Source organism: Amphiprion ocellaris, chromosome 8 (assembly GCF_022539595.1).
Source record: "Amphiprion ocellaris isolate individual 3 ecotype Okinawa chromosome 8, ASM2253959v1, whole genome shotgun sequence".
Taxonomy (NCBI): domain Eukaryota; kingdom Metazoa; phylum Chordata; class Actinopteri; family Pomacentridae; genus Amphiprion; species Amphiprion ocellaris.
Window position 1 is genome coordinate 3,179,189 of NC_072773.1, and position 11,813 is coordinate 3,191,001.

At 37.0% G+C, this 11,813-nt stretch overlaps 1 protein-coding gene across 2 annotated transcripts in view; it reads left to right on the plus strand.

The window, feature by feature from the left end:
- Window positions 1-10,063, plus strand: part of LOC111564475 (monocarboxylate transporter 1-like) — a 43,119-nt gene extending 33,056 nt beyond the window's left edge. For both annotated transcript variants that reach the window (XM_055012820.1, XM_055012819.1), the window contains 3 exons: window positions 1,388-1,531; window positions 3,114-3,929; window positions 6,712-10,063. In XM_055012820.1, coding sequence (XP_054868795.1) covers window positions 1,388-1,531; window positions 3,114-3,929; window positions 6,712-7,001 — 1,250 coding nt within the window. In that variant the 3' untranslated portion in view covers window positions 7,002-10,063. The remainder of the gene's footprint in view (window positions 1-1,387; window positions 1,532-3,113; window positions 3,930-6,711) is intronic.
- Window positions 10,064-11,813: the final 1,750 nt, after the last annotated feature.

Sequence of the window (11,813 nt, forward strand, 5' to 3'; positions counted from 1 at the left end):
CATTGAACAGAATAACCTGAAAAGACCTTGAAAGCTTTTAAAAAATCTGAAATGTTTCATTTTTTCTGCCACAGAGGTTTGCATCAGTTGTGTTATTTTGGTTATCTGGGTCCAAATTGTGTTCATTTATTATTAAAGTGCACAATCCTCACAAATGACAACTTTTAATTCACTGCTGACTCATAAATATCTAAATGAGTGAATGTTTGTGTTGAACAAGAGAAATCCTTTTCATTTACTGACACTTCATTTATCTAAAAATGTATTAATTGATTGGAAGAATTATGTGCAGATTAATGTAAAGACCAAATAATTATTAGTTGCAGTGCTGTAGATATTTTAATATATATACACTGACATTAACATTAATAAGCTGCAAATGAGTTCAACAAATTTAGTTTCAGAATTTCAAAGACCTTTTTTAAAGCCCCACAGAATATAATTTAACTCAGTTTAAACAGTAAGAACAGTACGACCAACAAATATTTAACAAACGTGAATTCCCAAGCAATTATTCTATTATATAGTTAGTGTCATTTTTGTGTATTTTAGTTTAATTCTTGCGTATTTATGTAATTTTTACATCTTTTGGTGTCATTTTTGCATCTTTTATTGATATTTTTTGCATCTTCTAGTGTCATTTTTGTGTATTTTAGTTTAGTTATTGCGTATTTATGTAATTTTTGCATCTTTTAGTGGGATTTTTTCATCTTTGACATTTTTGCTGGAAAGAAATAATTTAGAATTGATTAATGAACTGCACATGACTTCTGAAATGTGCAGTAAACATTACAATTCTTGTTTTGTGCCACAAACCAAACCGTTGTACACTCATTTTATTTAATTAATTAGCTTTAATTATCTTATCTGCCAAACCATTTTCTGTTACTGTGAATTTGTCCTCGGTTTAATTTGTTTTTTTAATATATATATGTGTAAAAGCATTTATTTAACTTGATTATGGAAGAAAGCTGCACTTGGACCATTAAAAAAATGTGAAAAAGTATAAAATAAACAGTTGAAAAAAGGAGACTTATATGATAAATATTATAATATAATTTTTTGTTTTATTTTGTCATAAAACATTTTCTCAGAGCTGAAAGTTGAATAGTCTCAAAAATAAAGATGTAGCTTGGAGACACATGTTTTTTGAGAAGCTGCAACCAGCAAATGTTTGTCATTTTAGTTTGGAAAATGACTCAGAGGACTAAATAATCATTAGGATAGTTAATTAGTTTAATGAGCAGCACTGGTCTTATTGAGTTTAATATGCTTTATTTTCAGGAATATCAGGAAAACAATATTGCAAAAGCAAGTGAAATAAAGGCTCAGTATCTCTTGATGCTCTACCTGATTAAAGTGCTCCTTCTCTCCTCTTTCCCTTCAGGTCCAATCAGCAGCATCCTTGTGAACAAATTTGGCAGCCGACCAATCATCATCCTCGGTGGTTGCCTGTCGGGGTCTGGACTGGTCGCCGCCTCGTTCTGCAACACCGTGGAGCAGCTGTACTTCTTCATCGGAGTGGTGGGAGGTCAGATCTGCAGCTCTAATCTGTCTCATTTACTCGTGTCTGTCCAGTTTTTATTAATGTGAGCTACAGAGCACCGAGAACACGACATTTACAGAACAGCAGCTTCATCGCCTTCTTACAGCAGCTGCTACAAAAGTAGTATTTACTGGTGAGGATACAGAAGTTTACGGTAAACTCTTCAGGATGTTGTTTAGTAACCAGGTTGTTTTTTTTAAGAAAAAGAAGAAAATATTCAAGTCTGTATCCACATTTAATGAATCCAAATGACTTTTGCCTTAACAGGGAGTTCTCTTTGACCAAATAACCCCTCGATTCCTCTAAGTTTTAGATGTGAAACTTGCATTAAATGTGCTGCAACTGGTGGCTTCTTTAAACCTCGGACTGTACATAAAAATTAGAGAGTCAACATTACCTTTCATTTGGAACTAAATTTGTGACACTTCTAGTCTCTACCGGGGTCTGTCTAATGTTTGGTGCTGATGTAGTGTATTTTTAGAGTCTTTTCCCTGAAAAAAACATGCAAAAACTTGATATGAGTGAACCTAAATAGTAAACTGAGCAACGATCTGAAACTTGCTGTAAAGCTGAAACACCTCATAAATTATGGTTGTTTTAGATATAGAATGCTGTTTAAGGTACACTACTGTTCAAAAGTTTGGGGGCTAAAGTTGCTCTATATTAATTAAAGTTGCTCTATATTAATTAAAGTTGCTCTAAATGAGTTAAAGTTGCTCTGTATTAGTTAAAGTTGCTCTTTATTAATTAAAGTTGCTCTAAATGAATTAAAGTTGCTCAAATGAGTTAAAGTTGCTCTATATTAGTTAAAGTTGCTCTATATTAGTTAAAGTTGCTCTATATTAGTCAGAGTTGCTCTAAATGAATTAAAGTTGCTCAAATGAGTTAAAGTTGCTCTGTATTAGTTAAAGTTGCTCTTTATTAATTAAAGTTGCTCTAAATGAATTAAAGTTGCTCAAATGAGTTAAAGTTGCTCTATATTAGTTAAAGTTGCTCTATATTAGTCAGAGTTGCTCTAAATGAATTAAAGTTGCTCAAATGAGTTAAAGTTGCTCTGTATTAGTTAAAGTTGCTCTTTATTAATTAAAGTTGCTCTAAATGAATTAAAGTTGCTCAAATGAGTTAAAGTTGCTCTATATTAGTTAAAGTTGCTCTATATTAGTCAGAGTTGCTCTAAATGAATTAAAATTGCTCAAAAAGGAGTTAAAGACGCTCTATAATTGTTAAAATTCCTCTATATTAAAGTTGCTCTACATGAAAGTTGCTCTATATTAGTTAAGGTTGATCTAAATTAAAGTTGACCTATAGTACTGTTCAAAAGTTTGGAGTTACCCAGACAGTTTTATATTTTTAACAATGTCTAGACTGGATTTCTGGTTCATTTAATGCTATCTTTTTGAAAAAAAATGCTTTTCTTTCAAAAATAAGGACATTTCTAAGAGACTTTTGAACAGTAGTTAGCATTAAATCACTTCTTATTCTTTTTTCTCATCTGTTGAGAAAAACAAACCCAGATCTGTGTATTATTTTCATCTTTTTCTCATCATTTCCCCTCTTCTCTCTCCAGGTCTGGGTCTAGCGTTCAACCTGAACCCAGCCCTCACCATGATTGGTAAATACTTCTACAAGCGGCGGCCCATCGCCAACGGCATCGCCATGGCGGGCAGCCCGGTGTTCCTGTCCACGCTGGCTCCCCTCAACTCCTGGCTGTACGACGAGTTTGGCTGGAGGGGCAGCTTCCTCATCCTGGGAGGACTGCTGCTGAACTGCTGCGTGGCCGGTTCCCTGATGCGACCCATCGGACCCAAACCTCAGCCGCCATCGTCCGACTCTGAGGCCGGCGAGGCCAAGAAGGCGGACGCGGTTCAGCCGCAGCCCAAGAAGACGGTTCTGCAGACCATCAACTCCTTCATCGACCTGACGCTGTTCAAGCACCGTGGCTTCCTGCTCTACCTGATGGGCAACGTGGTCATGTTCTTGGGCCTCTTCGCTCCGCTCGTCTTCCTCTCCAACTACGCCAAGAGCAAACACATCAGCAAAGAGAAGGCGGCCTTCCTGCTGTCGATCCTGGCGTTCGTCGACATGTTCGCCCGGCCCTCCATGGGCCTCCTGGCCAACACCAAGTGGGTCCGGCCCAGAGTCCAGTACTTCTTCGCCGCTGCCGTCCTCTACAACGGAGTGTGTCACGTCCTGGCGCCGCTGTCGGTGGACTACACGGGATTCATCGTCTACGCCGTCTTCTTCGGCTTCGCTTTCGGCTGGCTGAGTGCGGTGCTGTTTGAGACGCTGATGGACTTGGTGGGAGCTCAGAGGTTCTCTTCAGCCGTGGGTCTGGTCACTATAGTGGAGTGTGCTCCGGTTCTGTTGGGACCACCGCTGACGGGTAAGATCCAGCATCTCACACTGGGATGGGGACGGATGTAACGGTCTGAACAAGCATTTCTGAGGGTTGCTGCTCGGTTTATTTACTGCAGAAGGACAATTTTGCTGCAAATTTCAAAATAAAATGTGGACTCCAGCTAATTACTTTCACTAGGAATTACTCTGCAGACTATTGGCCCTCCATCCATCCATCCATACACATTTATCCTCATTAGGGTCATTAAGGGGCTGGAATCTATCCCAGCTGAGTTAGGGTGAAGGCAGGGGACGCCTGGACAGGTAACAGTCTATCACAGGGCTACATATAGAGACAAACAATCACACTCACAATTTAGAATCACCAAGTAACCTGAGCATATTTTTGGACTGTGGGAGGAAGCTGGAGAACCCAGAGGAAACCCACACATACACAGGGAGAACATGCAAACTCCATGCAGAAAAATCCCAGGAAGGCCGAGACGTGAACCAGGGATCTCCTAGCTGCAAGGCCACTGTGCAGATTATTGGCCCTAATTGAGGTTATATCATTGTATAAAAACCTCTAAAATTACTGAGTTTATTCTCATATCTGACAAAAAACTCATTTGAAAATAAACCAGAGAATGCTTTGATATTTTCTGACCAAAAATCGACCAAAACAGTGAATCAGTTATCAGAAAAAGTTAATGTCTGTTGATCAGCTAATGCTTGTAGCTCTACAATAAATCAAATGTGGTCAATTTCATTCATATATAACGTTTTAAAGTTTGGGGTCACTTAGAAATGTCCTTATTTTTGAAAGAAAAGCATTTTTTTCCCATGAAGATAACATTAAATGAATGATAAATCCAGTGTAGACATTGTTAATGTGGTAAATGACTATTCTAACTGGAAACAGCTGATTTTTAATGGAATATCTCCATAGGGGTACAGAGGAACATTTCCAGCAACCATCACTCCTGTGTTCTAATGCTACATTGTGTTAGCTAATGGTGCTGAAAGGCTCATTGATGATTAGAAAACCCTTGTGCAGTTATGTTAGCACATGGATAAAAGTGTGAGTTTTCATGGAAAACATGAAAATGTCTGGATGACCCTAAACTTTTCAATGGTAGTGTACATCACAATTTAAAGGAGTTGAACAAAGGGTTAAATACATTATAAGATATGACACAACATAAATATGTGCAAAAAGGAACAACAGAAAACAGTGGAAAAAAAACTTGTGAAACCAATTCGTAAAATAATATTAAATAATTTTAAAAAAGCAAAAGGATAATTCGTAAGAATACAAAATATGAAAATACTCGTATTCGAAAGGACTATTATACTGAGAGCAACCTAAAGTCATCGAAAACATTTTTTCTTTAAACTGTCTATGAAGGAGGGACTGTTGGTCGAAAGTTTTGAAGCTTTAAAACTGCAAAACTCAGAGTAGTGGCTCCAATAAAATTGTCCAATTGTCAGAAAACTGACAAAAATTAGCATCATATTGTGGCCTTTAAAAGTTGTTCCTGTATTTGATGATAAATTGATGGACTGATGTTCACTTTGGCTCTGAAGTTGTGAGGGAAGTTTTTCATTATTTTTTAAACCAAGAAAGTTATCAGAGTTGACAATAAAATAATGTACAAAATGACATGTAAATTAACATGCAATCAATTAAAAAAGGATTGTTAAAAAGTTTAAATACAGTAGAAGTAATACTAAGCGTATAGAAATATTGAATAAACTACTATTTAATAATGATTTCAGTCATTTTTAAGCAGAAATATCAAACATTCTCTGTTCGCAGCTTCTCAAATGTAAGAATTTAGTCTCATATTTAATGACAAATTTGCTCTGTGAAGTTGTGAGGGAAGTTTTTCTTTCTTTTTTTTAGAAGACATTTAAGTCATACCACACAGATCCGGCAGAGCCGAATCTGCTACGTTTTTCATTATTTTTAAATCAAGAAAATTATCAGTGTTGACAATAATGACCTGCAGGTGGAGTTAGAGTTATAATCTCTGGATTTCATGAACTAGAAAGTTTGTCTGCATTTAAGAAAAAGAGAGAACTTCTATCATTTGTGGAATCCACTGTTGAAGTTTTCTAGTATATTTAATCTAGACTGACTTTTTTTGCATATGTTGAAAATCTTAATATAGTTTTGTTTTATATCTACATACGATTTTATTATTTATAGTTGTTAATTTAGCTTGTTTCAATGCACCGTCCAGTGGCAGCTACTTTTATTTTCATCATGCCCCCATATATGATGACAATAAAGCTGTTCTATTCTATTCTATTCTATTCTATTCCTGTCCTCCAACATTCAAGGTATCCAGTAGTTCACACATGTTGGATTTAACAAAAATAATATGAAAAATCTCAGGATTTTGTGGTTTTTATTTAAGCAAAAGAGAGAACTGGAATCATTTCTGCTCTTATCTTTCATTGTATGTTTAATGCGCTGCTGGTTTCTTGAATTTAACTAATAAAGTACTTGTCTACAGACACTACCAGTCATAAGTCTGGACACCTTCTCATTCAATGCTTTTGATTTATTTGTATTATTTTCTACATTGTAGATTAATACTGTAGATTAACACTTTTGTTGTTCACAACATAATTCCATATGTGTTCTTTTATAGTTTTGGTGTCCAGTATTAATCTACAATGTCTAAAATAATTAAGTAAAATCCATTAAATGAGAAGGTGTGTCCAAACCTTTGCCTGTTGGAGTATCTGTAGCATTATAGTTTTCTTTTATCACTGATCCATACGGTTAAATCTGCGTTTCCTCTCTGTTGCCCCAACAGGAAGCTTCTACAGCTACTACGAGTCCTACGACTACACCTACATCTCCTGCGGCATCATCCTCATGGTGGCCAGCGTCTTCCTGTTCGTGGGAATGGGCATCAACTACCGGCTGCTGGCCCGGGAGAAGAAGGCGGAGGAGAGGCGAGAGAGGGAGGAGCCTAAGGAGGAGCGCGCCGCCATGCTGGCTCCTCCGTCGCCGTCGAAATCGGACGAGGACGCCGACGGGAACAACGCGCCGGCCGCCGTCACGCTGGACGACGTGGCCAAGATGGACGAGGACACGGTGTAGAGACAAAAAATCTGAATAACGCAGACTTTAAAACACACACTTCACAGGAAACACACACGAGAGCTGCAGTTACAACCACTCACCGAGAGATTATACCCTTTCTACGCCACCCTGAAGCCATAGTTTATCATTAGAATCTCTGGTTTTGGTATTTGATGTGCCTTTTTTTGGTCCTGGGAGCACAGGCACCGCTTCAAACCACCGTTTTAGACGCACAACAAGACGGAGCGACTGTACGAGAACAATCTAGTAAACTAACGAGGACTTTGTCTCAGGGTCTCGAGCTGCCGCGAAGGTTCACAACCTCAGAAATCACTCAGACGGAGGCTCGGAAGTCAAACTGTACATTTTGTTACAACACTTAGAGATACTGTAAGTTCTCCTTCCTTCACGTTCCACATACTTGTTTCACTCCTCAACGGCTGGACGCAGATTTAAAGCTCACCGTTTACTCTAGGGGTGGTTACAGTTTATCCAGTTTGGAGTGTGACTGTTTGTTTTTGATTTTTTTTTTTTTATGCCGGAGAACACAAAAAATATGAGTTTTGGGAGAAAAATGAAGTTTATACCCACACAGGGAATATTCACGTTGGCAGCAGTGGTATTTTAAAACCTTTAGGCGAGAATGTAAAATGATAACAAACAAAAACTGAAAATCTTTCCGTCAGGATGAGCATGTGGGAGAGCGAGGAGGCCAGGAGCTAATGAAGGAGTCTGAAACTAGGTCACAGTACACGTTATCTGCAGTGTTGGAGGCACTTCTACTGTGCTTTTATTAGGGCTGGACCCGAATATCCAAATATTCAGTGGTTGTGGAGGTATCGGGATATTAAATGTGATACTGGGATCCGCCCGGCGACCCCATGTTTGTTTAACCCTCCTGTTGGCTTCATTTACAGGCACCAAAAAAAGTTGTTACCTTGTCTGAAAAAATCCAAAAACTCAGCAAAAAAATCCCCCAAATTATAAAAATTTGCAAAATATTCAGGAAGAAAATTTCGAAAATTTCTTAAAAGTTTCTCTTAAAGTTTTTGTTTTTTTAAATCCCCAAATTTGGCAGGAAATGAAAATTTTAAAAATTTTAAATATTTTCAAAAAATGACTAAAAATCTTCCAAAAAAAATCCTAAAAATATCTAAAGTGATTCCATATATATCAGTAAAAATTCTAATATTTTCTTTATGGACATTTGGAAAAAAAAATCTGATTTTTTTGTCCGAATGTTCTTAAAGAAACATTGTTTTAGCATTTCTTTTTTTGCACCAAAAAATGTTCAAAAATTTCCCAAAAATGTTGAAAATGCGGAGGTTTTCACTGTGAAATACAATAAAATACACATTTTCAGACTTTAAAATGGCTCAATTTGACCCGCAGGACGACACGAGGGTTAAAGAAGACAAAATGCCGAAGACGGAGATACCTGCGCTGATGTATCATTTTCCAATTAGCATTTAATTTGTATTTGACTTTGTGATATTAACTGTGTTTATAAGTAAAGAAACAAATGATATAAATAAATGAATAATATTCTGTCATTACAGCCCACCCACCCCCACGACCAGCCGAATATCTGGAGCCCAGAGGTGGCTATTCAGACCAGCCCTAGGTTGTATATAAATCTGTCATTTTGTATAAACAGAGCAGCTCACCATTGGAACAAAGCCAGTCTTTGGGCTCCTCCGCCCCGCTGGTTTATCTGCTGTTTAAGCTGCAGGATGAGGCGACTCGCAGCGTAAAATTTCACCACACGCTGCTTTGTGGGGAAGGAAAGGTTGCCGTTGCAGCCTCACCGTGGTGGCAAAATGTTAGAGAAAAACCTCACTCTGAAGAACTCGCGGCCCAGATTTTCCACCGTATTCGGGTCAAAACTCAGCACAACTGTAGTGTTGTTTTTTATAACACGTCGTAGTTTACAGCTATCAGTTTCTACACACCCCTAAACAAACAAAAAAAAGTCTATTTTAGCTCACGGTTTAAGGACAATCTTACAAGAAATAATCTTTTTAATGATTTTTAATGTATTTGAATGAAAGGGAGTGTATGCGAGAGGTGTGTGTGTTTTGTGTTTAAACTGTTGAAATTCAGCCACTGCAGCATCAACACAACACAATATCAGATCATAGAGGAAATCAGTGAGCAGGTTCGACATGAAATGTTTCCCTGGGAGGCTTTTATTTTGACGGGTAGTTCCTGCGTCCGTATCGGCGGCTACAGAAGATGTGTGTTTTTAAAGATGAACGAATGGAAACCTGAGAGCCACACACGGTCACAAGAAGCCAGGAAGTACCGAGAATTAACACAGTTTTAGTCTTTTCGTGTTTAAAAATACACCATGAAAGCAGCTTTATCCGTCATGAAACCCCGTGAAGTTTCAACACCATTTCAGACGCATTTCATCTTTGAGTGGATAAAACCACAGTTAATGTGCCGACATCTGCACGTTAACTGTGGCTTCATCATGTCCTTTTGTTTGTGTGACAGAGTTTTGGGTGATTATGACCAAATGTGTAAAAAAAACTTTTAATTAATCATCTAACACTTTGTGTTTTTTAATGGTACTGTTGGTACCAATGGGAAACCAGTTTCTCTCTACCTGGACTATTCACCTGTTCACACACTTGAATTTGAAGCAGATCTCCTGAGGTTACTGGACAGGTCCATATTTCAGAGGGAAGTGTCCACATTCCCCTGCTATGAACCCACATTTTCACCATATTATAGATACATGGTTATTCAACAGGCTGGTTTGATTCATTCTGATTCCAACTTGACTGAAACCTTCACTTATTTGCCTTTTGACACAAATATTTGAAAAGAAAAACGACACACAAAAAAATTTGAGTAAAAACGGAAGGTTGTGTTTTTTCTAGTGCAGGGGTTTTCAAAAACGGTACTGTACTCAGCCACAGCACCTTTATTTGTTTTATAAAAACAGATATAGTACAGTTATATTACATTTCTGGAAAACTTTTTTTCCTTTTAGTTGCAGTGGATGTTTCTATGTTTGTATGTATTATGTTTTTATGACTGGTGAGATTGAATAAACGGTTTTTAAGACAAAACTCTTTGGACTCGTTCTGTTCTGAAAAATTACTTTTTAAATCTGTACTCAGATGAATAAAAATCACAGGAACAGATTCATTTACAATAATTAATTTTATTACAGCAGTTTATTTCTAAACTATGCCACGTACTTACAAGAACACCTGGATGTTTATGTACCCGAAGCTGTCTGTTCCAGTGTTTACTAAATTCCAAATGAATAATCTTTTGAAGAAACTGTTTAGCAACTGTTGTTAGCCACTGGGGCTAACTAACTCACTGCTAACTTGGCTAGCTCACTGCAACAATTAACTAGTTTAGCTTAGATTAGCCTACTGTTGCTTAGCATAAATTGGTTTTAAGACCTGAAAGAGCAGGCCATTTTCCAAAAGAAGCTAAATCTGCCCAACAACACCTTTAATAATTTGTACATTAGTAATTTGTACAACAAAAAGTGGAAGAAGTAGAACATTTATGACAGCAGTTTATATCTAAACTATGACATTTACTAAAAAGAATACATGGATGTTTGTATACCTGAAGCTGTCTCCTCCAGTATTTACTAAATTCAAAGTAAATTATCCTTTTAGAAACTACGGTTAGCCACTTGGGCTAACTAGATTACTGCTAATTGTGCTAGCTCACCACAACTTCGACCCATTCTACAGTAAGAAGTACTTAACCTACTTTAGCTTAGCTTAAATTAGTTTTAACAAAGCTAAATCTGCCCAACAAGACCACTAAAATATTATATATCTGATTAATTTGTACAACAAAAAGTGAAAAAACAATTAGCCATTTTGAAGAAAAAAAATCACAGGAACAGATGCATTTACAGTAATTACTCATGATAAATTTTATTACAGCAGTTCATATCTAAAGTATGACATGTACTAAAAGGTGGATGTTTACCTGAAGCTGTCTTCTCCAGTATTTACTAAATTCCGTGAATTATCTTTCTAAGACTGTTTAGCAACAATTCTTAACCATGGTGGCTAACTAGCTTACTGCTAATTCTGCTATCTCACAATTACTCACAGCAGCAACAGCCTACCTTAGCTTAGCTAAACATTAGACATTTTTATTACAGTAGTTTATATTTTAAATATGACAAATAATTACATAAATACTGTGCTAGACAGTTGCAGTATTTGCTAATTAAGTTTTTTTAAGTAGTGAATTTGCTGTTCTGCAACTATGGTTAGCCACTGTGGCTAACTAGCTTACTGCTAATTCTGCTACAGTACCACTCTACACTTCTACAGTAGCAATTATCTAGCTTAGCTGAGCTACACATTAGAAAATTGTATTACAGCAGTTTATGTTTAAACTATGACAAGTAATTGCATAAATACTGAGATAGACAGTTTCAGTGTTTACTAAATTTGAGGTGAATTGTTTTTTTTAAGAAGCACTTCCGCTGTTTTGCAACTATGGTTAGCCACTGCGGCTAACTGGTTTACTGTTAATTCTACTAGCCCACGACTCGTTTCTACAGTACCAAGCGCCTAGCTTAGCTTAAATTAGTTTCAAGATCAGAAAGAGCAGCCTGATGTCTAATAGAAGCTAAATCTTCGAACAACACCACTAAAGCTAATTCACATGCTGTATTTTGTTTGAATAATTTGTACAACAAATCAAAGTGGAAAAACTACAATATGCCATTTTGATAACTGTTTTGGGCCAGGCTTTTTCCTGGATGCTTCCCGCCTCAGCTAGGAATTTGTAGGATACACAAAATGGCGCTTCTGTCTGTACAGATCATATTTT